This window comes from Oncorhynchus tshawytscha, linkage group LG20 (assembly GCF_018296145.1).
Source record: "Oncorhynchus tshawytscha isolate Ot180627B linkage group LG20, Otsh_v2.0, whole genome shotgun sequence".
NCBI lineage: Eukaryota > Metazoa > Chordata > Actinopteri > Salmoniformes > Salmonidae > Oncorhynchus > Oncorhynchus tshawytscha.
The window spans coordinates 16,660,336-16,685,612 of record NC_056448.1 but is presented as its reverse complement, the minus strand read 5'-3'; the positions used below and the strand labels follow the sequence as shown (position 1 = coordinate 16,685,612).

The window sequence follows — 25,277 nt, the reverse complement described above, 5'->3', positions numbered from 1 at the left end:
TCCCACCCAGACAATGTTCTCCAGAAGCATCCAACCCTTCCCTCCATCACCCCTCTTTTCCAGACCCCACAACCACTTTGGCTCCCTGTCTTGGGCCCAGAATGGGAAGGCTTTTTTGTTGTTGTTGCGTGTGGTAAACCGACGGGTGGTTAGGGGAGCTTAAGTGCAACTGTCAGGAATCTGTGGGGAGAAGAAACAGCAGTCATTTGAGCTTTCTGTTAATTATGTCTCCAAGAAATGACTACAGCAAATCCTGCTCAATCCTATATCTCAAGTGGATAATTTGTGTCAAAAAAGGTGTTCTGTGAGATGACAGTATGCACTTGTTTAAATGCACACAAGAAGTTCAAGAGTCTACAGACATCATGGCCTGAATGTCACTGTGGACGCCCACTGAACTGCAGACTAAATGTCTGACTCATTTTCTTATGCAGGCACAGTAGAATCTTCATCAGATAGTTGAAATTCGGGTGAGAGGAAATCACAGTCATTTCTAGAGATAATTGTTGTTCCTTTTATCCCAAATCAAGGCGTTTCAGTGTCCGGGTCCAGATTGCATTGACCAAATTCCCCAAAGTGAGTGAGTATGAGTGGCTTGACGGCCAAACTGCCTGTCTTTCTTCTGCCCTCAGGAAGTGGACATTGTGACACTCAGGAAGTGTTGTCACAACAGTATATTACTGGATAAAATTGTGACAGTGCAAAAAGTGGAATATGAGCTTATAGACTTAAAAGGGAGTGAGTTAAATTGGAGATTAAATACTTTCAAGAACATATGGCTTTGTTCCAATGCTGCTCCGCTACCAGTTGGATCCCCAGGGCCAGAGATACTGTTGGACACTTGGGTGTTTCACTAAGCAATAGGACTTGTTCCACTGCTCAGTTTCTGTTTAACGATTGCTGCAGATGAGATGCCATACTGCGTCGTCGCCAACAACCAGGTGAGTCATTCAGCTCCAAAACCTAAAACATGTGGCCCTGATCTTGGCCTTCTGCCTCTCAGTCTGAGGTCTTGAAATGAGGACAAGGCAGCGCTTCAGAGGACAAAATAATTCATTCTGTTAAAAACACAGCCATGTTTATAATGTGTTTCTCTTACAAATGTGGAGTTACACAGTTTACATTACAAGTTTACAAGTTGTTTCTGATTTTGGCACAGCATATGAAAATAACTGTGTCAAGAGTGTTGATGTTGTGATAGCATTATGGTCCTGTACATCATACACATCACAGAGGCAAAACTCAAGTCCGCCTCTATTAGGGATTTGAGCCTCATGCCAAAAAATGACCGCACCTCTCAATGGCGAAACAGCAATCTAGGATCTGTGCCTGCAAGACCAAAATCAAAGGGACAATTTTTTGGTCCAATTTATTTCAATACCACTTCAAAAGGATTGAAGAACAATCTGAATCACTTTGACCATCCTCTCTTATATGTCTTATATGTTAGCAGGTTGAGGTCCTGAAAGAAACAGAGAGTTGCACTGCATGTATTAGTGGTTGGTGAATGGGACAGGGTGAGAGAAGTTAGGTTACAAGGCTTAGACGTGCTGTTGGAGGACCCTGGGGTTATTGGTGCCAAATGGCAATCTTTTCAATCGCTAATTATGGTGAGAGATGGAACAATGGCGTCCACTACAAAACAAGGCAGTGGAAAATGTTGTCTGAGGCCCAGTAATTCAGACTACAGCATAAGTTTAACCTAAACTGCTGGAGTAAAGTTTCTGGGTCAAAAAGTGGCTTTGGGGCTTGTGGTTGAAGACCACAAACATTGAAACCCGCAATGTTTCATAGGGTTCTCTGCTTAGGGTCCAATGTCAACAACGAAAAGCACCCAGTGGCGTTCCGAGGGTAACCTCTCAGTGATGATGGTCCTGGTAAATGTGTGATGCGATATCTGCCTTCGCTATCAGATTCTGGCCTGCACCAAACGAATCCTCTCCTACCAATCAAAGTGAAGCACTACCAGTGCCCAAGATGTTTTCTTTGCAAGTGTGCCAGCCAGTTCTAGTGCAAAGAAACATTAATTGGGACATAGTACAGCAGAGCATTTGCTCAGTTGCAGTCAAGGCCCTGTCATAGCAGATTTATCTGGGCTACCACCTAAAGAAAGTAAGGTAATAGCTGTTAACCTTTTCCCACCTGTCTTTGGAGTCTCAGCTGTGGTAGTGGTGATTATGTTGCTCTAGCTGTGTAAATATAACATTAAACACCTAATAAGCACACCTTGTACTTGAACTAAAGTTTTTCTTGTACATTTTTGGAGTAGAGCACTTTTGCAGGGTGAAAAGGCCTCTGCTTTCTGCTCCCTCTCTTTCCACTACTCTTTCCTCCATGACCACAGAGTTAATACCCTGCCTATAAGGTGTTGATCTTAGCTGCCCTCCAGGTTCCATACTGATTTGACCTGTCAGTGTCTGGGCCTGATTAAGCCAAGCAAATAGCCTCACCTGTCTCTAATGTTGGTCTGTGAAGTGTGCTGGCTGGCTGGCGGACTCACACAACCTGATAGATTCCATTGCTTGCTTCATTAGGCTGTCAGTCAAGGACAATGTTTTTTCTGTCTGATTTTGTAGTAGCTGAAAGAATATACTGTAGATTAAGATATCTTATATACCATAGACCTCTGCTGTTTTGACATAGGATGGCATATCAAAACCAAACATTGTTTTTCTGCGGGATTCTGATTTGGTAGAAAAGGAATGGTTAATTGTTGATGAAGGGGACACGGGGTATCTAAGGCATTCCCCTGCTACTCAAAAAGAGCACACATAGTACTGTGTATAGGACTACGTCTGATGGTCTTATAGGTTCACTGTCAGCCCATGGCTCATTATGAAATTATATTGTTCTTACTTGCTTATACACAGTAACATCTTGAAAAGGAAGTGTGATACATTGAAATGTAGAATATTTATTGGAGATGCTTTTTAATCCAAGACCAGGCTTAATCTCTGTCCCAGAAAATGTGTATTATGTGGCACCTTATGTTACTTATGTTACTATAATGTTGCTCAACATAACACCTGGCAGACATCTGTGACAGACATCTGTAAAATGTTATTATTTTCATTTTATTGAAAATATACTGTACTTTGCATACCTCTTCTTTACCATAATTCCCAAAAATGTTTTGCAGGAACATGAAAAGTTATTCAGGCTATGTTTTGATTCCCAAGAGCATAACCAATAGGCTAGTAAATCCAGAAAATGTCATGTTTGTATACACTAAAGGTGCTTGAACCAACCACTTTGAATATTTTCACTCGAGGAATTGAATTCCTTTAAAATAGATAGTATAGACATGATGGCTATTTGCATGTGGAAACTTGACTGCACCTTTAAATGGCAACTCCACAACTTTTGCCGACAGCACAATACCAGTGTCAACATACACTACATGACCAAAGTATGTGGTAATCTGCTCATCGAACAGGCTTCCCACTAGTTGTAACATTGCTGCGGGGACTTGCTTCCATTCAGCCACAAGAGCATTAGTGAGGTCAGCACTGATGTTGGGCGATTAGGCCTGGCTTGCAGTCGGCATTGCAATTCATCCCAAAGGTCTTCGATGAGGTTGAGGTCAGGGCTCTGTGCAGGCCAGTCAAGTTCTTCCACATCAACATCGACAAACAATTTTGTGCACAGCGGCATTGTCATGCTGAAACAGGAAAGGGCCTTCCCCAAACTGTTGCCACAAAGTTGGAAGCACAGAACAGTCTAGAATGCCATTGTATGGTGTAGTGTTAAGATTTCCCTTCACTAGCCCGTACCATGAAAAACAGCCTGGGATCATTATTCCTCTTCCACCAAACGTTACAGTTGGGACTACGCATTTGGACAAGTAGCTTTCTCCTGGCATCTGCCAAACCCAGATTTGTCCGTCGGACTGCCAGATGGTGAAGCGTGATTCATCACTCCAGAGAACGCGTTTCCACTGCTCCAGAGTACAATGGCGGAGAGTTTCATACCACTTCAGCCGACACTTGGCATTGTGCATGGTGATCTTAGGCTTGTGTGCAATTTTATACAACTGTCAGCAACGGGTGTGGTTGAAATAGCCAAATCCACTAATTTGAAGGGGTGCCCACATACTTTTGTATATAAAGTGTATGTGAATAATTCTGCCCTGTGACATCATCAAAATTTAAAACATTTAAAAAACTGGGATTTTCAAACACTATAAGATCTGCAGTGATTTGGGGAGCAAGAAAATAGAAACTTTTTTCACTTTTAATGCTACCCTGTGTTGTCACAGAGGAGCATTTTTAAAGACTTTTCTTCCTATCTTTTTAACCACAAATCATAGAAACCCACTGTTTTCACATATGTAGACACTGGTTTGGTGCTGGAGATTATGAATATAAGGTTGAAAAGTGGCGGAATTGCCCTTTAATAACGCTGTTATAACGAAACATTTGTCAAACTCCTGCCAGCTGTTTTGTTTGAACACTGTAAGATACTGTACTTTGACATTAGGTTACATTACTTGATCTTAGGACGTTATAGTTACATGTTAACGTGTAAAGTTGGTTGTTAAATAAAATGGCTGCATTAATAGAATATCTAATTAGTTTCCAATAAGTTATTGGGTAGCACTCCCAGTTCCCTTTCACTGAACTACTGTAATAAGGACACATGCATTCCTCTCGCGGACTCAAGAAGCCCCGGGGCTGCGTCGACGCGGTACAAGTCTATAAAGAGGGCTGAGCAACGAAACAAACGTTGAATAGTAAATGGTTGGCTGTGCAACCTTTTGGAGACTGGGTCTTGTTCTTGGTGACGGACTTCTCATGCGGTTGCTCGTTTTATTTTCTTTAGGAGAGAATGAGGCACTCCTCCGAATACATGTCTTCACTATCAGCTCAGGTGAACCATTGTTGATAATAAGTAACATTCTCGAGGATGAATCTCTGAGTTTCAGGAACTTTTGAATTTCATGGTTCACAGTGAAATTATTTAACATCTGAAAACCAAAGGAATAAATCTGAATTTGTTTCTATGGATTCACTGTTTGGTCAGGTAATATCATTAATAATTATTTCACACCATTAATGATCTTCGGTTTGAAAAAAATAAATGCAATTTATCCTTTAGCTAGGTCTTTTTCATTTTCTGAAATTTGTACTAAGAATGGCATAATCAAGTTACTGATTTACAGCAAGTAGCCTATGCTGCCGAACTAGCTATTTACATAAATAAATTCCGTTTTGACAATGCACACAGATCCCTTTTAATTTGGATATGGCAAATTAATTGAATAGAACATAAATCATTCAGGAAATTTACAATGATCAATTATTAGTATTTATTTTACAAAATGGGTAAAAGTAGGAGAAAGAATTGTTTGCCTGGTCAAACGTTACACTCCATGTAGTTAGTCGTTACATACACTGTTCATCTTAATACGGCTTTTTAGAAGAACCATACATGCTTTTTGTTTTACCAATAGTGAGTGCACATGTACTGGGCTGAATTAGTATGATTTCATTTCGATTTTAAACCTGCAAATGTTTTCAACTCTCTCATTCATCAATGTCTTTGGGTGCGTTCGTAAATTGCCTCCAGTATGTCAGAGTGGCTATGTGTCGATTGTAAATTCAGAGCGTTGTCAGATTGTCTGTTCATAAATTCAGAGGCTTCGCTCTCGGAGTGTTCAGAGCGCACACTGGACGCTCTGGCCGAGGAGTAGGGTTGATCCGAGCGTTCTGACCTCACGACAGCAGTCAAGCACCAAAGCTAACTGGCTAAAATTGGCTAGCTTGCTTGCTACTTCCAGACAAAAATTAGAGAACACCTCACTCTGACCATTTTACACTCGATTAGGCTGTTTTCGTGTTATCTAGAGCGTTAGTGACTGTAACTGTTCTGCTTGCAACAATTGAATAACGTTTTTTTTGCCGACGTTCACTAACACCGGTCATATTCAATCATTAATCAGTTATTCTGTGCTCTGGCACACTCAGACGAGAGTGCTCTGAAATCGGAATAGATAGAGTGAATTTACAAACGCACCCTTTTTAAGACATTTTGGTTTTAGATTAGAAAAGTCAACGGAACAAGGACTGCAAATGCACCCTACAAAACTGTAGAAGCTATGTCATGTTTGGGCAGGTGCATTCCATTTGTGTGTGTGTTTCCAATGAACAATGGTATGGTCTCTCTGCTACAAATCGCCATTGCTAGATCGATTCTGAGTAACTCATGAGAAAACACATTATACAGACTAGGCACAGTATAGGATTTTATGTATAGCTAATTTTGGAAGAAGTATTGTGACTATGTTCTGTTATTCTGTATTGAAGGGTGTGAAGAAGAAGGGGAAAAGTGATTTGATTGGCATCGTATAGCTACTGCATAGGGACTACGCCTATGGGTCTGCTATTATGATAGAGCACCTTTCACAGAATGTGTTCTGTGTCACTGTCAGACACGGTCAAGACTTGAAGGAGCACCTTTCACAAGAACTGCCTTAATTTGTCCTACATTCTCAGGTTGCAGAGTACCACGAGGGAGAAACTGTTTGGCCTTTGTCTACAATAGGCTATGTAAAGGACACTCGCTAGGTTTCCATTGAATGCCTGTCAATTGGCAACAGAATATTCTTAAATACGAATAAAAACAATAGCCTATGCGCATTTTCCCACCAGAGATGTGTTCCTCAAATGCATTTGTTGAGGGAAAAGGCAGTGCGTGATGACGTAGTGCACTTTAAAACAACTTTTGCGGTTAATCTCCCATGTACCCGAATAAAAAATACAAGCTAAATGGGTTTCCATCGCATTTTCAACTCTACTGGTGGTTTTGTCCCCCCCCAAAATGGCTTTATATAGCGAATGTGTCCACTCTTGTCTTGGTATGTGTGCTCTAGCGAAAAGCTCCCAGAAAGGCCTACAGTCCGGCTGGACTACCTACATGATGCAATTATCTATGGAGAAGAGCGAGATTATTTTTATTTGTCAAATGGCAGCCAAGCATCATGATCATGTCACCAAAATAAGATATTTATAGGAAAGGAGCATCAAGCTCATCACCGTGCACTTTCACCATGTGAAGTTCACCATAATTAATTTCATGTGTAGCCTAATGAACTGTATGCTAACTGTCATAAAAAGGTTAGATGGAAACCTGGTTAGTGTCCTTTAAATAGCCTATTGTAGACAAAGGCCAAACAGCTTCTCCCTCGTGGTACTCTGCAACCTGAGAATGTAGGACAAGTCAAGGCAGTTCTTGTGAAATCTAGACGGTGTCTGACAGTGACACAGCACACATTCTGTGAAAGGTGCCCTATCATGATAGCAGACCCATAGGCAGTAGCATAAGGATGACAATTGTGTGGTCCGACTCCGGAAAGCATACCGTTTTTTTAGGCTACACGTTAAATCAATTATGATGAACTTCACAGGGTGGTGAAGGTGCAAAGTGATGAGCTTGATGCTCCTTTCCAATAAATATCTTATTTTGGTGACATGATCATGATGCTTGTCTGCCGTTTGGCAAATACAAATAATCTCGCTCTTTTGTCGATAATAACTCATTGTATAGCTCAATATCCGCCCTGCACTCAACGCGCCAATGCCAGTGGTACCAAAGTGGTAGCTACTAGGGTTCCATCCAATAGGCAACCGATTTTCATGAGAATATTCTAAAATCTGCATATGCACATTTTCCCACAAGAGATGTGTTTCCAGCAAATTTACTTTCTGCGGATGAAAGGCTGTCTGTGATGAAGTAGTGTAGTGCACATAAAAATAACTTTTGCGGTTACATTCCCATGTACCGAACACAAAATACAAGTTAGATGTGTTTCCTTCGCATGTTCAACTCTACTGATGGTTATGTCACAAAAAATGTTGAGTTATATAGCGAATGTGCACTCTGGTCTTGGCAAGTGCGCTCTAGCCAACAGTTTGCAGATAAAGTGCGGGTAGGCTACTTACATGATGAGATTATTATGGACAAAAGAGCGAGATTATTTGTATTTGGCAAACGATAGCCAAGCACGATCATCATGTCATCAGAATAAGACTATCGATATTTATTGGAAAGGAACATCAAGCTCATCCCCTTCCACTTTCACCACCATGTGAAGTTCATCATCTGTAGCCTAATAAACTGCGTGCTTTCCCGATTCCTAGTGGCAAGACATCACACCATATCATCGCGTGACTCCCAAGTTTATTTCGATATGATGATTATTATATCATTATATTTACCAACTCAAAAAGTTACCAATTTATCTAGCTTATTTAGTTTTGTCCACATTTTGACATTTTAAAACACTTTAAGCCATCAGACCTGTCATGACATTTTTTATCCAACTTAAATATACAGTGCATTTGGAAAGTATTCAGACAGATCCCTTGACTTTTTACAGTCTTATTCTAAAATAGATTAAAGAGTTCCCCCCCTCCTAAATCTACACACCATACCCCATAGAGACAAAGAAAAAACTGGATTTTAGAAATTGTTGCAAATTTATTAAAATAAGGGAAATATGACATTTACATAAGTATTAAGACCCTCAAGGACATTCAGAGACCTGTCCCGAAGGGACTCCTGCGTTGTCTTAGCTGTGTGCTTAGGGTCGTTGTCCTGCTGGAAGGTGAACCTTCACCCCAGTCTGAGGTCCTGAGCGCTCTGGAGCAGGTTTTCATCAAGGATCTCTCTGTATTTTGCTCCGTTCATCTTTACCTTGATCCTGACTAGTCTCCCAGTCCCTGCAACTAAAAAACATCCCCATATCATGATGCTGCCACCACTGTGCTTCACCGTAGGGCTGGTGCCAGGTTTCCTCCAGACGCTTGGTATTCAGGCCAAAGAGTTCAATCTTGGTTTCATCAGACCAGAGAATCTTGTTTCTCATGGTCTGAGAGTCTATAGGTGCCTTTTGACACCAGTGACTTCCACCTGGCCACTCTACCATAAAGGCCTGATTGGTGGAGAGTTGCATAGATGCTTGTCCTTCTGGAAGGTTCTCCCATCTCCACAGAGGAACTCTGGAGCTCTGTCAGAGTGACCATAGAGTTCTTGGTCACCTCCCTGACCAAGGCTCTTCTCCCTCTATTGCTCAGTTTGACTAGGCAGCCAGCTCTAGGAATAGTATTGGTGGTTCCAAGCTTCTTCCATTTTAGAATGATGGAGAACACTGTGTTCTTGGGGACCTTCAATGCTACAGACATGATTTGGTATCCTTCCCCAGATCTGTGCCTCGACACAATCCTGTCTCGGAGCTCTACTGACAATTCCTTCGACCTCATGGCTTGGTTTTTTCTCTGACATGCATTGTCAACTGTGGGACCTTATATAGACAGGTGTGTGCCTTTCCAAATCATGTCCATTCAATTGAATTTACCACAGGTGGACTCCAATCAAGTTGTAGAAACATCTCAAGGATGATCAATGGAATCAATCAATTTGAGTCTCATAGCAAAGGGTCTGAATACTTACATAAATAAGGTATTTCTTTTTTTTTTTTAGTAAATGAGCAAAAATCGCTTTGTCATTATGGGGTATTGTGTATAGATTGATGAGGAAAATTTTGTATTTAATCCATTTTAGAATAAGGCTGTAACATAACAAAATGTGGATAAAGTCAAGGGGTCTAAATATTTTCCAAATGCACCATACTTTTCTTGCATAATAAGGTTGGATGGAACCTGGTTTATGACGGAAAAAAATCCTTACATAATGCAGGATAAGATTTATTGTTGTTAAGTAATAACTGAAAACTGAATGAGTTTTAGTTTCACCAGTAAAATTGGTATTTATTCTGTATCATAGGCTATTGGTGAGTTCGCAAGTTTGGTTATGGTAGTCCTTTATATTAGTGAGGTTAGGAGTTCTTCCTGGTCAACCGGTCAATGTATTAATCATAACACCTTTCCTATTTTCAGTGCCCTCCCACTCTGAGGACCCCGATGACTCCCAGAGGCCAGTGATGTTGGCCATGCAGCACTACAACTCCTCAGGCCTGGCTGCCCCCCATCTCCTCCCCAACCAGACCTGGTTGGCCATGGCCTGGAGGGCAAACATCACCACAGAGAGGCCCATGTCTCCCCCCAGTAACCCCACTGCAGCTGGCCTCTCCATGACCCTGGGCATCCTGTCCAACATCGTGGCCCTGGTCATCCTGGCCAAAGCTTACGCCCGCCTGCGCCGCCGCTCCAAAGCCACCTTCCTGCTCTTCGCCAGTTCCCTGGTGGCCACAGACTTTGCCGGCCACGTCATCCCCGGTGCCCTGGTGTTGAGGCTGTACTCAGCTGGGGCTGCAACTGGGCCTTTAGCTCGCCCTGCCACCGATGCCCCCTGCCAGTTCCTAGGAGGTTGCATGGTGTTCTTTGGCTTGTGCCCATTGTTCCTGGGCTGTGCCATGGCTGCTGAGCGCTGCCTGGGTGTCACACAGCCCCTGCTCCATGCCTCACTGGTCACCACGGCTCGGACCAAGATGGCACTGGCTCTCATCTGGCTGCTGGCTCTGTTTGTTGCCCTCCTGCCCTTCTTCAGGCTGGGGGCCTACACCTACCAGTACCCCGGGACCTGGTGCTTCATCAGGGTCCTGGGAGAGACTCAGGAGACGGACGTGGCCTTTGTCATGCTGTTCTCTGGACTGGGCCTGGCCTCTCTGACTGTGGCCCTGGTGTGTAATACCATCAGTGGGGTCACGCTGGTGCTTGCCAGACTGCGTAAGAAGTGTAAGACCTGCTACCGTCGCTCAGCCAAGTCCCACGACATTGAGATGGTGGCCCAGCTGGTGGGCATTATGATCACCTCTTGCATCTGCTGGAGCCCCCTGCTGGTAAGTTGAAAAATTTCAGTTCACTGAAACAACTCTACATGAATCAGGTTAGGGATCAAAACTGTCTTCATTGTGTTTCATTCGGGAATTAAGGTCTCTTTTCAATCCTTATCATGGAAATTCAGCGCTACAGCGTGATTGAAAGGCAATGCTCCCATGTTAGCGGCTACTGCATTCACGGTAATCGTTTCATATGTCTGCTCAATCGGAAAATCCCACATGAAAAAATACTAGTATACTATGATATAAATCAGGGCTGTTCCTGGAAATCAACACTGTTCCTGGAAAGCTGCCTTCCTGTAGGTTTTTGCTCCAATCCCAATCTAGCGCACCTGATTCTAATAAGTAGCTGGTTGATAAACTGAATCAGGTTAGTTACCACTAGAGTTGGAATGAAAACCTACAGGAATGTAGCTCTCCAGGAACAGGTTTGGAGAGCCCTGGTATAAATACTATAGTATTCACTGTAGTGTTTTTTCAGACTTCACTGTAGTATTCACTGTATTGCTTTTGCAGACATTCATGTAGTACTTACTACATTGTTTTTGTTTTATTATTTTTGACATAGATGTAGAGGCTTTCTCCTTCATGAAACCTACTAAATGAGCACAATTTCCATAACCTGTAGTTAAATCAGTCAGCTTGAACTCTTAACAGATAATTCAGCTCTTCTGCTATTTTCTATTACCTGTAGGGAACATAATATCTTCTATACTTGGCATGTACGTTTCTCACTTATGGGTGGCACAAAGTGGGATTGGGGAGGGGAATGGGCAGGGTATATGCAAATTAAATACTGTTGTCTTTACTATAGTAAAAAAGGTTAGTGTTTGTGCAGACTGTAGTGTCTTTGCGGACATTACTGTAGTATTTACTACAGTGTTCTTTTGTGGATCATACTGTAATATTAACTGTAGTATTCTACAGTATACTACAACATTCTATAGTAAGTACTACACATGATTGAGGGATACTACCGTGTGTAGTATAGTGTACAGTATACTACAGTTTACTATAGAATTCTGTAGTAAACTGTAGTAGTTTTGCGCTTCAGCGATACAGATTGAATAGAGCCCTTAATCTTCATTCACTGAGATACTGAAATGGATTTGACTTCAACTATGGAAACGAGAGTTAGAGCTCAATAATCTGAACTGATACGAGTCATCACCTACCAATGACCTGTGATAGGAATGACATGCTCTTCTGAATGTTCATGCATCCCATTCTCAGGCTGTGTGAAAGTGCAATGGTGGTTTACCATCAAATAAGAATGTTGTACATCCAAACTTCAAGTAATCCTTATAAATAATAGTAATGTTCATAATTGTTTGTTGCTCGGAGGAATATAAATATCCAAGATATTCTGACCTATAATTGTTTATTGATTTTTTTCAATTGAACCCTTATTTTACCAGGTAAGTTGACTGAGAACACATTCTGATTTATAGCAACGACCTGGACAAAAGTTACAGGGTAGAAGAGGGGGGATGAATGAGCCAATTGGAAGCTTAAGAGACAAGCCCGTAGTGAGATGCGGGGTGGTAAAAGCATAAAATAATATTGTAAAAATTCTCAGCTAACAAAAGTAATTCAACCTCTCAGTAAATCTCCAAGATATTCTGCCCCATAAACTCAAAGGCCTGAAATAATATAGAAAATCTCTGCTAACAATCCAGTACTATTTCATCCTCTTTTTGTACACCTTCTGAAATAGACACATGCCAGTTCCCAGTCACAAACATTATGATTCAGAATACTGCACCTAAAACAGATGGATAGACATGGTGCACTGCACTAAGGTGAGTAAATAAATAATCATGGTGGGCCCTTTCATTGACTAGATGGAATCAATTATAAATGATTTAAGGGCATGCTATGAAGGGCTTGAATAACACTGGCCTTGCTGGGCATCACCCTATTTCAGATTGGGTGACATTGAGAATGTTTGTCACGGTTCTCTATGGTGTTTAGGTCAGAGCGTGACTAGGGGGGTGTTCTAGTAATTTATTTTCTATGTTGCTGGTTTGTATGGATCATATTTAGGAAGCCCTTTCTCCCATCTGCTTTGTGGGATATTGTTTTGTTGAGTACTGATGTGTGCGGTGTTATTCACGGTCCTTATATGTTTATTGTTTTTGTTCTAGTTTCACGGTAATAAATATGTGGACCCAACACACCCTGCGCCTTGGTCCATCATTCATAACGATCGTGACAATGTTACAGCTTCTCTCCTTTTCCAGTCTTCTGGGAAAAAGCAATATTAGTCAACTAAAACAATTTCATACGATGACATGATGGTTTGATGATTTTTTTTTATCATTGACATTATTTTTTACAATTCCAATACTAAGAATTTTGTATAAACTGTTAATATGTCATATCAATTATTCAAGTCCAATATAAAAGTAACCATTCATTTTGACACAAACTGTGAGGAGTGAAAGAAGACAGACTATAAACCATGCTTCACTTAGAATAGCCTTGAGCTATTAAATCTCTTAATAAACTGTGGCCAATTGTTATAAAAATTGTAAATACAATTTATCAGGCTACAATTTTGATTTTAGAGCCTGTGATTTCTAACATCAATAAAACTATTCATAGGAACACGTTGTGAAGATGCATTTTGACTGCTCCATTTATGTTTTTGTTTGTTAATATGTGGCATTCTACAGTGTTAGGTAATGTAGATAAATTACTAGCAGTGTATGCAGATTGATGCAATCATATATACACCGGCTGAACATCTCTATATCCTGCACAACCCCTGTAAAACTAACCCAGGTATCTGTGTTCCTTGCAGATCTTTGGCCTGATGTCAGTCACACGGTCCTACAGCGGTTCCATAGGCAGTGACCAGGATACATACAGGAGGTTGATGGTGATGGGCGTCCGGCTGGCCTCCTGGAACCAGATCCTGGACCCCTGGGTCTACATCCTGCTGCGCCGGGCCGTGCTGAGGAAGATCTACCGCATCACAAAGAGCCGGGCCAGCTTCAAGAACAGCACCTTCCGCCATTGGGACATCAGCTCCTTCCAGAACTCTGAGAAAATAAACACTGTCAACAGGATCTGAGGAAGAAGAAAAGACACAGATAGAAAGAAACATCTTATCAAAGTCCTTTGTTGTCCTGGGTGCTTTATTTGCCACCCAACCCAACATGCTGGATTGAGGAGAAGACGGAACATCCAGTAGGATCTAACAGCAGTGTTGGTGTATCACACAAAAGGAAATACCTATTGCCTATAAGACCTATATTCCTTTATTGAGAACTGTGTGGGTCTGCCTGACTGTGAAAGTCTATGGGGTTTGGGATTGAAATCATCATCCTCCAGATCTTGGATTTCTTTCAGATTCATTTGATTGGCCAGTAAGACCTGCTTTTGACTGACTGTGGTGTGGAGAAGTCTCATCCTTTTATGGGAAACAGACAAGCCAGACTATACTCAAAGAAATTAAATGTCATAAACGGATTTATAACAGAAAAATCTGACCAAGTAAGGACAGTATGCCTCACCTGGATACTGGAGACATAGCACAGATAATTCTGCCCAAGAAAAAAGGTTTGTTGTAAAAGTGTCTGGTAGGTGACGCTTTCTCTGTGTACATAACAGTACATGAAATGAAGCTGCCTATAAGATCTCAACAACAAACAACAAACATCTCAAATTCTATGTGTGTGTGTGTGTGTGTGTGTGTGTGTGTGTGTGTGTGTGTGTGTGTGTGTGTGTGTGTGTGTGTGTGTGTGTGTGTGTGTGTGTGTGTGTGTGTGTGTGTGTGTGTGTGTGTGTGTTACTGTCAGTGTTTTTTGGAGTTCATACTTTGTTTGTGGAAATGTCAAAGTGCACTTTGACACATCATGAAGTCAGTGGCACTATGCCAAAGCAAAGTAAAGGCTGTCCTTTTACCTGTGCTTGAAGATGTGAACGACATACAGTATGTGTCAAACTTGTAATGCTATTAATGTGTGAATTGTGTGTATGTATTTATTGCTTATATTGTTTCCCCAATTGTCTGGGGACCTAAATGAAGCTAAGTGTTGCAAAAGCTATAGATTTTAATGTTGTCTAATAAAGTTTATGTTGCCTGTTACCCCGTCCCCACAGGAGGTCTTTTGCCTTTTGATAGGCCGTCATTGTAAATAATAATTTGTTCTCAACTGATTTGCCTAGTTAAATAAAGGTTAAATCAAAATAAAATAAACCACAAAATGGCCTGTCAGGGTCATAGCACCATGGTGCTAATCCCAGGAGAGAACAGAGGTGTGGAAAATATCCTCTGACAGGAGGAAGTAGTACAGAAATGATCTCAGTATAGGTATGAATTGATACAAGTTTTCATTACTCCTTCAATTGCAATGGTTGTAATGAATGTTAATTATTACTGAGTAAAGTGGTCTGTAATGGTTCATATTGATGAACTACCACAAATAATTTCCTACAATACATTCAACGTCTTACAATTGCATACATCTTCTCTGGGGTCTATGGAATTCTATGAACTCAATAAGACATTTGAAAATAAGACAGCTCTACATCACAGTTTCTCTTGAAAATGCAGAAACACAAAGGAATTTTCAAACAACAGTTTGTCACACCGGGCCAAATCGCCCCCCCCCCCATTTGGTCCAGTCCATTTCTTGGAACAGACTTTTATTTTCCCATTCTAATCGCCACTGACAAACAGCACCCGGCCGGACACAAGTCATTAGGCACTAGAATGCTTATGATATTCATTAAGCCAATCAACATGGAGGTAAATTGAGATGACTACTGCTTTCAGAGACATACTTAGACTTTGGCAAGCAAATCGGGGAATACATACTGTACATGTGACAAGAAAGCCAAGGATAGCGCACAACTGAACTCTCAGTGTGACTGTATATTATGATGTACTGTGGTTCATTTCAAGAGGCAAAGTGAATATCAGAGCAGCAAGCATGTATACCTTACTATGGGAGAACGGCCCCCATTCAATATCAGCTGTCTGTAAAACCCTGCATCTTGATTTCAGGAGTCGTACTCATACGCAATAGACTCTTCATTATACTACAGTGACACCTAGTTAATCTGGGGGGGAGAGCAATAGCATAGATATCACATTCTCAAGAGCTGCAGAGAAATCCAGAAAAATACAACAAACTTTCCTATAGTCCCCTAATCTACATTTTATCTTCATCATGGAAATTAATATTTATTAGTTCCAATGACTGTTCCGGAAGCACCAGCATACTTGCTAATCTGATTCTAGGCCCATTTATAGGGATATTGTCTGAGACAGATATGAAAACAACAAGCAGTCTATTAATGGCTCAAGGTTTAGGTTTGCTTGTATGGTAGTAGGTAACAGTACAAAAGACATTGACACAAGTACACAAATGGAGTCTTAGATCTTTGCTCCTTTCTAAAGTGCAACAGTGCTTTTACAGGATTAGATATGTTGCTGACAGTTACACAAAACCGACAAAAAACAATTACAAACAATGTGTCACGCCCTGACCGTAGAGATCATTTAATTCTCTATGTTTGTTTGGTCAGGGTGTGACTCGGGTGGGAAAGTCTATGCTTTCTGGTTCTTTGTTTTTGGCCCGGTATGATTCTCAACCAGGGACATCTGTCTATCGTTGTCTCTGATTGGGAATCATACTTAGGCAGCCTATTTCCCTTTTCTCATTTGTGGGTTGTTGTCTTTGTAAGTGGCAGGTATAGCCTTACAGAGCTTCACGTTCGTTTTGTTGTTTATTGTTTTGTTGGCGACATTTAAAATAAAAGAATGTACGATCTTGGCAGAACAACCCACCACAAGTGGACCAAGCAGCGTGGCCAGGAAGGGCAGGCAGAGTGGAGGATATCATGGACCTGGGAGGAGGTGATGTCAGGACACGAGAACCTGCCGTGGAAGCAGGCAGAGGCAGCGAGGAAGGCGGAAGCAGAGAGAAAGGGGGACCAGCGTTACACAGGGTCACGGCTGGCAAGGAAGACAGGGAATCCAGGGAATCCAGGAAGACAGGGGGCACACGGGGAGGTTGACGGAGCTAACTCCCCGTGCTCACGGTAGGGAGTGTGGTACTGGTCAGGCACCGTGTTATGCGGTGAAGCGCCCAGTGTCTCCAGTGCGCTTTCACAGCCCGGTACGTGTGTGTTGTGCTTGAGTGGGCATCCAGCAAGGACGGATTGTGCCAGCATAGAGCTCCTGGTCTCCGGTACGCCTCTTCGGCCCAGGGTATCCTGCGCCGGCTCTGCGCACTGTGTCTCCGGTGCGCTATCACAGCCCAGTGCGTCCTGTGCCTGCACTCCGCACGTGCAGGGCCAAAGTGGTCATTCAGCCAAGACGAGTGGTGCCAGCTTTAAGCACCAGATCTCCAGTGCTCCCCCATAGCCCGGTTCGACCTGTGCCTGCTCCACAGACCAGGCCTCCAGTATGTCTCCCCAGCCTGGTGAGTCCTGTGCCTGCTTCAAGAACCAGGCCTCCAGTATGTCTCCCCAGCCCGGTAGGTCCTGTGGCTGCTCCACGGGCTAGTCCAGGGCCTGCAGTGAGGGTCCCCAGTCCGGGGCCTGCGGCGAGGTTCTCCAGTCCGGGGCCTGTGGCGAGGGTCCCCAGTCCGGGGCCTGCGGTGAGGGTTCCCAGTCCGGGGCATGCGACGAAGGTCCCCAGTCCGGGGCCTGCTGCGAGGGTCCCCGGTCCGGGGCCTGTGGCGAGGGTCTCCAGTCCGGGGCCTGCAGAGAGTGTCCCCAGTCCGGGGTCAGTGACGAGGGCCCCGCACCAGAGGCGCCACCAAAGTGGGGGGAGCCAGAGGTGGAGCGGGGTCTGTGGCCCGCACCGGAGCCTCCCCTATAGTGTCAGGTTTGCGGCCGGAGTCCACACCTTTTGGGGGGGGGCGCTTACCAAGCTGCACCTTGGTCCGGTCATTTCCTTGACGGAGATCGTGACACAATGCTTCTTCGTGAAAGAAAAGAAAGATCACTTAGCCACTGCATTCAAACATTAACAGTAAATATTTTAGAAACACAAATATAATGAACAAAATTATAAAAGCAACATTGAAAGTGTTGGTCCCATATTTCATGAGCGGAAATAAAAGATCACATAAGTGTTCCATATGTACAAAAAGCAAATTTCTCTCAAATGTTGTGCACAAATTTGTTTACTCCCCTGTTAGTGAGTGCTTCTCCTTGCCAAGATAATACATCCACCTGACAGGTCTGGAAAATCAAGAAGCTGATAAAACAGCATGATCATCATGATCATGATCATGATCAGCCTCGAACTCAGGTCCTGTGTGTACCTAACTGACCCGCTCTGCCATTTACCTGATCAACACTGTGATTTCTTTATGCCTCACTCTAATGTCAATATGCCTTGTCTACTGCTGTCCTGGCTAGTTTTTTTGTTTTATTTCACTGTAGAGCCCTCAGTCCTGCTCAAAATGCCTTAGATAGCTCTTTCGTCCCACCCCACATAGATGCGGAGACCTCATCTACGTTAATTGACGCCTCCAGAGACGAAACCTCTCTCATCATCAAGCAACGCATAGGTTTACCTCCACTGAACTCACATCCTACCATACCCTTGTCTGTACATTATGCCTTGAATCTATTCTACCACTCCCAGAAATCTGATCCTTTTATTCTCTGTCCCCAACGCACTAGAAGACCAGTTTTTATAGCCTTTAGCCGTACCCTTATCCTACTCCTTCTCTGTTCCTCTGGTGATGTAGAGGTTAATCCAGGCCCTGTAGCCCCCAGTTCCACTCCTATTCCCCAGGCGCTATCATTTGTTGACTTCTGTAACCGTAAAAGCCTTGGTTTCATACATGTTAACATCAGAAACCTCCTCCCTAAGTAGATTTTTTTCCCTGCTTTAGCACACTCCACCAACCCTGATGTCCTAGCCGTGTCTAAATCCTGGCTTAGGAAGGCCACCAAAAATTCTGAAATTTCCATCCCCAACTACAACATTTTCCGCCAAGATAGAACTACCAAAGTTTGCAATCCACTGCAGAGACAGCCTGCAGAGTTCTGTCATGCTATCCAGGTCTGTGCCCAAACAGTTCGAGCTTCTACTTTTAAAAATGTACCTTTCCAGAAATAAGTCTCTCACTGTTGTTACAGACAACCCTCAGCCCCCAGCTGTGCCCTGGACACCATACGTGAATTAATTTATCTTCAGAGTTTGTGCTATTAGGTGACCTAAACTGGGATATGCTTAACACCCCAGCCTTCCTACAATCTAAACTAGATTCCCTCAATCTCACCCAAATTGTCATGGAACCTACCAGGTACAACCCCAAATCCGTAAACACGGGCACCATCATAGATATCATCCTGACCAACCTGCCCTCTAAATACACCTCTGCTGTCTTCAACCAGGATCTCAGCAATCACTGCCTCATTGCCTGCATCCATAATGGGTCCGCGGTCAAACAACCACCCCTCATCACTATCAAACGCTCCCTAAAACTCTTCAACGAGCAGGCCTTTATAATCAACCTGGCCCGGGTATCCTGGAAGGATATTGAACTCATTCCGTCAGTAGAGGATGCCTGGTTATTCTTTAAAAGTGCTTTCCTCACCATCTTAAACAAGCATGCCCCATTCAAAAAATGTTGAACCAGGAACAGATATAGCCCTTGGTTCACTCCAGACCGGACTGCCCTTAACCAGCACAAAAACATCCTGTGGCGTACTGCATTAGCATCGACTAGCCCTCGCGATATGCAACTTTTCAGGGAAGTTAGGAACCAACATACACAGGCAGTTAGGAGAGCTATGGCTAGCTTTTTTCAAACTGAAATTTGCATCCTGTAGCACAAACTCCAAAAAGTTCTGGGACACTGTGAAGTCCATGGAGAATAGGAGCATCTCCTCCCAGCAGCTGCCCACTGCACTGAGGCTAGGAAACACTGTCATCACCGATAAATCCACGATAATTGAGAATTTCAATAAGCATTTTTCTACAGCTGGCCATGCTTTCTACCCCGGTCAACAGCTTTGCACCCCACACAGCAACTTGCCCAAGCCTCTCTCATTTCTCCTTCACCCAAATTCAGATAGCTGATGTTCTGAAAGAGCTGCAAAATCTGGACCCCTACAAATCAGCTGGGCAAGACAATCTGGACCCTCTCTTTCTGAAATTATCCACTGCAATTGTTTCAATCCCTATCACTAGCCTGTTTAACGTCTTTTTCGTATCGTCTGAGATCCCCAAGATTGGAAAGCTGCCGCGGTCATCCCCCTCTTCAAAGGGGGAGACGCTCTAGACCCAAACTGCTACAGACCTATATCTACCCTGCCTTTCTAAGGTCTTCGAAAGCCAAGTTAACAAACAGATCACCGACCATTTCGAATCCCACCTTACCATCTCCGCTATGCAATCTGGTTTCTGAGCTGGTCATGGGTGCACCTCAGCCACACTCAAGGTCCTAAAGGATATCATAACCGCCATCGATAAAAGACATTACTGTGCAGCCGTGTTCATCGACCTGGTCAAGGCTTTCGATTCTGTCAATCACCGCATTCTTATCCGCAGACTCAACAGCCTTATTTCTCAAATGACTGCCTCGCCTGGTTCACCAACTACATCTCAGACAGAGTTCAGTGTGTCAAATCTGAGGGCCTGTTGTCCAGACCTCTAGCAGTCTCTATGGGGGTGCCACAGGGTTAAATTCTCAGGCCGACTCTCTTCTCTGTATACATCAATGACGTCGCTCTTGCTGCTCGTGATTCTCTGATCCATCTCTACGCAGATGACACCATTATGTATACTTCTGGCCCTTCTTTTGACACTGTGTTAACTAACTTCCAGACGAGCTTCAATGCCATACAACTCTCCTTCCGTGGCCTCCAACTACTCTTAAATATAAGTAAAACTAAATGCCCGCACCCACCTGCCTGTCTAGCATCACTAATCTGGACTGTTCTGATTTAGAAAATGTGGACAACTACAAATACCTAGGTGATTGGTTAGACTGTAAACTCTCTTTCCAGACTTACATTAAGCATATCCAATCCAAAATTAAATCTAGAATCAGCTTCCTATTTCGCAACAAAGCATCCTTCACTCATGCTGCCAAACATACCCTCGTAAAACTGACTATGCTACCGATCCTTGACTTCGGCGATGTCATATACAAAATAGCCTCCAACACTCTACTCAACAAATTGTATGCAGTCTATCACAGTGCCATCCGTTTTCTCACCAAAGCCCCATATACTACCCACCACTGCGACCTGTATGCTCTTGTTGGCTGGACCTCGCTTCATACTCGTCGTCAAACCCACTGACTCCATGTCATCTATAAGTCTTTGCTAGGTAAAGCCCCGCCTTATCTCAGCTCACTGGTCACCATAGCAGCATCCACCCGTAGCACGTGCTCCAGCAGGTATATTTCACTGATCACCCCCAAAGCCAATTCCTCCTTTGACCGCCTTTCCTTACAGTTCTGCTGCCAATGACTGGAACAAACTGCAAAAATCACTGAATCTGGAGAAGCATTTCTCCCTCACTAACTTTAAGCATCAGCTGTCAGAGCAGCTTACAGATCACTGCACCTGTACATACGTAGCTCATCTGTAAAAAGCCCACCCAACAACCTCATCCCCATATTTTTTTTTCCTTTGCACCCCAGTATCTCTACTTGCACATTCATCTTCTGCACATCTATCACTTCAGTGTTTAATTGCTAAATTGTAATCATTTTGCCACTATGGCCTATTTATTGCCTCACCTCCCTCATCTTCCCTCATTTACACACACTGTATATGGATTTTCCTATTGACTGTACGTTTGTTTATTCCATGTATAACTCTGTGTTGTTGTTTGTGTCGCACTGCTTTGCTTTATCTTGGCCAGGTCGCAGTTGTAAATGAGAACTTGTTCTCAACAGGCCTACCTGGTTAAATAAAGGTTAAATAAATAAATGACACAGGTGCAGCTTGTGCTGGGCACAATAAAAGGCCTCTCTAAAACGTGCAGTTTTGTAACACAACACAATGCCACAGATGTCTCAAGTTTTGAGGGAGCGTGCAATTGGCATGCTGACTGCAGGAATGTCCATCAGAGCTTTTGTCAGAAAATGTTATGTTTATTTCTCTACCATAAACCAGCCGCCTCCAACTTCATTTCAGAGAATTTGGCAGTATGTCCAACCGGCCTCACAACCGCAGACAACGTGTATGGCGTTGTGTGGGTGAGCGGTTTGCTAATGTAAACGTTGTGAACAGAGTGCCCCATGCTAGTGGTGGCGTTATAGTATGGGCAGGCATAAGCTATGGACAACCAACACAATTGCATTTTATCGATGGCAATTTGCACAGAGATACCGTGACAAGATCCTGAGGTCCATTGTCATCAAATCAAATTGTATTGGTCAAATACACATATTTATCAGATGTTATTGCGGGTGTAGCGAAATGCTTGTGTTCCTAGCTCCAACAGTACACACAAATCTAAAGTAAAAGAATTAGTTAATAAATGTATAAATATTAGGACTAGCAATGTCGGAGTGGCATTGACTAAAATACGGTAGAATAGAATACAGTATATACATATGAAATTAGTAAAGCAGTACGTAAACAGTAAAGCAGTGTGTCATGCCATTCGTCCGCCCCCATCATCTCATGTTTCAACATCATAAAGCACAGCCCCATGTCGCAAGGATCTGTACACTATTCCTGGAAGCTGAACATTTCCCAGGTCTTCCATGGCCTGCATACTCCTCACACATTGAGCATGTTTAAGGATGCTCTGGATCGATGTGTACAACAGCATATTCCATTTCCCGCCGATATCCAGCAACTTCTCACAGCTATTGAAGAGGAGAGGGACAACATTCCACAGGCCACAATCAACAGCATGATCAACTCTATGGATGAGCCAAATGGTGGTCACACCAGATGCTGACTGGTTTTCAGATCCACGCCACTACCTTTTTTTAAGGTATCTGTGACCAACAAATGCATATCTGTTTTCCCAGTCATGTGAAATCCATAGATAGGGCCTAATGAATTTATTTAAATTGACTGATTTCCTTATATGAACTGTAACACAGTAACATATTTAAAATTGTTGCATGTTGCATTCATATTTTTGTTCAGGTAACTGTAAGTCACCTTAATGGAGTGCGGTTGAAAACATAGCACATTAAAACACACCTAAAAATCTTGTCATGATTCTTGCATTTTCACAGACCCTTGGAATGATTCGCTCCTCTTGTGCATGGAAATTCATTAACAGCTCAATTTTTAAAAATCAAATCAAATCAAATTGTATTTGTCACATACACATGGTTAGCAGATGTTAATGCGAGTGTAGCGAAATGCTTGTGCTTCTAGTTCCAACCATGCAGTAATATCTAACAAGTAATCTAACAATTTCACAACAACTACCTTATGCATGTAAAGGAATTAATAAGAATATGTACATAAAAATATATATGGATGAGCGAGGGCCGAATGGCATAGGCAAGATGCAGTAGACGGTATAGAGTACAGTGTATACATATGAGATGAGTAGTGTAGGGTATGTAAACATTATATAAAGTGGCATAGTTTAAAGTGACTAGTGATACATTTATTACATCCAATGTTTAATTATTAAAGTGGCTAGAGATTGAGTCAGTATGTTGGCAGCAGCCACTCAATGTTAGTGGTGGCTGTTTAACAGTCCGATGGCCTTGAGATATAAGCTGTTTTTCAGTCTCTCGGTCCCAGCTTTGATGCACCTGTACTGACCTTGCCTTCTGGATGATAGCGGTGTAAACAGGCAGTGGCTCGGGTGGTTGTTGTTCTTGATGATGATATTTTTGGCCTTCCTGTGACATCGGGTGGTGTTGGTGTCCTGGAGAGCAGGTAGTTTGCCCCCGGTGATGCGTTGTGCAGACCTCACTACCCTCTGGAGAGCCTTACGGTTGTGGGTGGAGCAGTTGCCGTACCAGGCGGTGCTCCAGCCCAACAGGATGCTCTCGATTGTGCATCTGTAAACGTTTGTGAGTGTTTTTGGTGACAAGCCGAATTTCTTCAGCCTCCTGAGGTAGAAGAGGCACTGTTGCGCCTTCTTCACCACGCTGTCTGTGTGGGTGGACCATTTCAGTTTGTCCGTGATGTGTACGCCGAGGAACTTAAAACTTTCCACCTTCTCCACTACTGTCCCGTCAATGTGGATGGGGGGTGCTCCCTCTACTGTTTCCTGTCCACGATCATCTCCTTTGTTTTGTTGACGTTGAGTGTGAGGTTATTTTCCTGACACCACACTCCGAGGGCCCTCACCTCCTCTCTGTAGGCCGTCTCTGGTAATCAAGCCTACCACTGTCTGCAAACTTGATGATTGCGTTGGAGGCATGCATGGCCACGTAGTCATGGGTGAGGAGAGGGCTGAGAACGCACCCTTGTGGGGCCCCAGTGTTGAGGATCAGCTGGGTGGAGATGTTGTTTCCTACCCTCACCACCTGGGGGCAGCCCGTCAGGAAGTCCAGGACCCAGTTGCACAGGGAGGGATCGAGACCCAGGGTCTCGAACTTAATGACGAGTTTGGAGGGTACTATGGTGTTAAATGCTGAGCTGTAGTCGATGAACAGCATTCTTACATAGGTATTCCTTTTGTCCAGAATGGTTAGGGCGGTATGCAGTGTGATTGCGATTGCGTCGTCCGTGGACCTATTGGGGCGGTAAGCAAATTGGAGTGGGTCTAGGGTGTCAGGTAGGGTGGAGGTGATTCTTTATTCCTTTACACTTGTGTGTATAAGGTAGTAGTTGTGGAATTGTTAGGTTAGATTATTCGTTGGTTATTACTGCATTGTCGGAACTAGAAGCACAAGCATTTCGCTACACTCGCATTAACATCTGCTAACCATGTGTATGTGACAAATAAAATTTGATTTGATTTGATATGATATGATCCTTGACTAGTCTGTCAAAGCACTTCATGATGACGGAGGTGAGTGCTACGGGGCGATAGTCATTTAGCTCAATTACCTTAAGCTTTCTTGGGAACTGGAACGATGGTGGCTCTCTTGAAGCATGTGGGAACAGCAGACTGGGATAAGGATTAATTGAATATGTCCGTAAACACACCAGCCAGCTGGTCTGCGCATGCTCTGAGGACGCGGCCCTTTCCCTTCCAAATTCGGCCCTAAAACCCCTTTCCCTTCCAAATTTGCCAATTACCCACTGATATGTATAAAGGGGCCTTCAAGAAAGTGGTAAATAAGAGGGCTGTTTGAAAGGGGTTTATATAAACCTTGCCTCATATTTTTAACAGGTATTATGAACTGGGTGGTTCGAGCCCTGAATGCTGATTGGCTGACAGCCGTGGTATATCAGACCGTATACCATGGGTATGACAAAACATGTATTTTTACTGCTTCAATTACATTGGTAATCAGTTTAGAATATCAATAAGGCACCTCTGGGGTTTGTGATATATGGCCAATATACCATGGCTAAAGGCTGTACAGGCACTCCGCCGATGCGTTGTGGG

At 43.2% G+C, this 25,277-nt stretch overlaps 2 protein-coding genes across 8 annotated transcripts in view; both read left to right on the top strand.

Annotated features, from left to right (window-relative positions):
* The window catches only part of LOC112219368 (guanine nucleotide exchange factor VAV2), a 1,336,992-nt gene that overhangs the window by 929,420 nt on the left and 382,295 nt on the right, over positions 1 to 25,277 (top strand). The gene's annotated exons all lie outside the window — the stretch shown is intronic.
* Positions 714 to 14,894, top strand: LOC112226293 (prostaglandin E2 receptor EP1 subtype). 3 transcript variants are annotated; one of them, XM_024390677.2, is made up of 3 exons: positions 714 to 941; positions 9,897 to 10,798; positions 13,605 to 14,894. In XM_024390677.2, the coding sequence occupies exons 2-3, from the start codon at positions 9,941 to 9,943 to the stop codon at positions 13,875 to 13,877; spliced, it is 1,131 nt and encodes a 376-aa protein (XP_024246445.2). In that variant the 5' UTR covers positions 714 to 941; positions 9,897 to 9,940; the 3' UTR covers positions 13,878 to 14,894. The 3 variants fall into 3 exon arrangements, with proteins under 3 accessions (XP_024246445.2, XP_024246443.2, XP_024246444.2); XM_024390675.2 differs by lacking the exon at positions 714 to 941 and adding an exon at positions 4,709 to 4,869; XM_024390676.2 differs by lacking the exon at positions 714 to 941 and adding an exon at positions 4,713 to 5,022.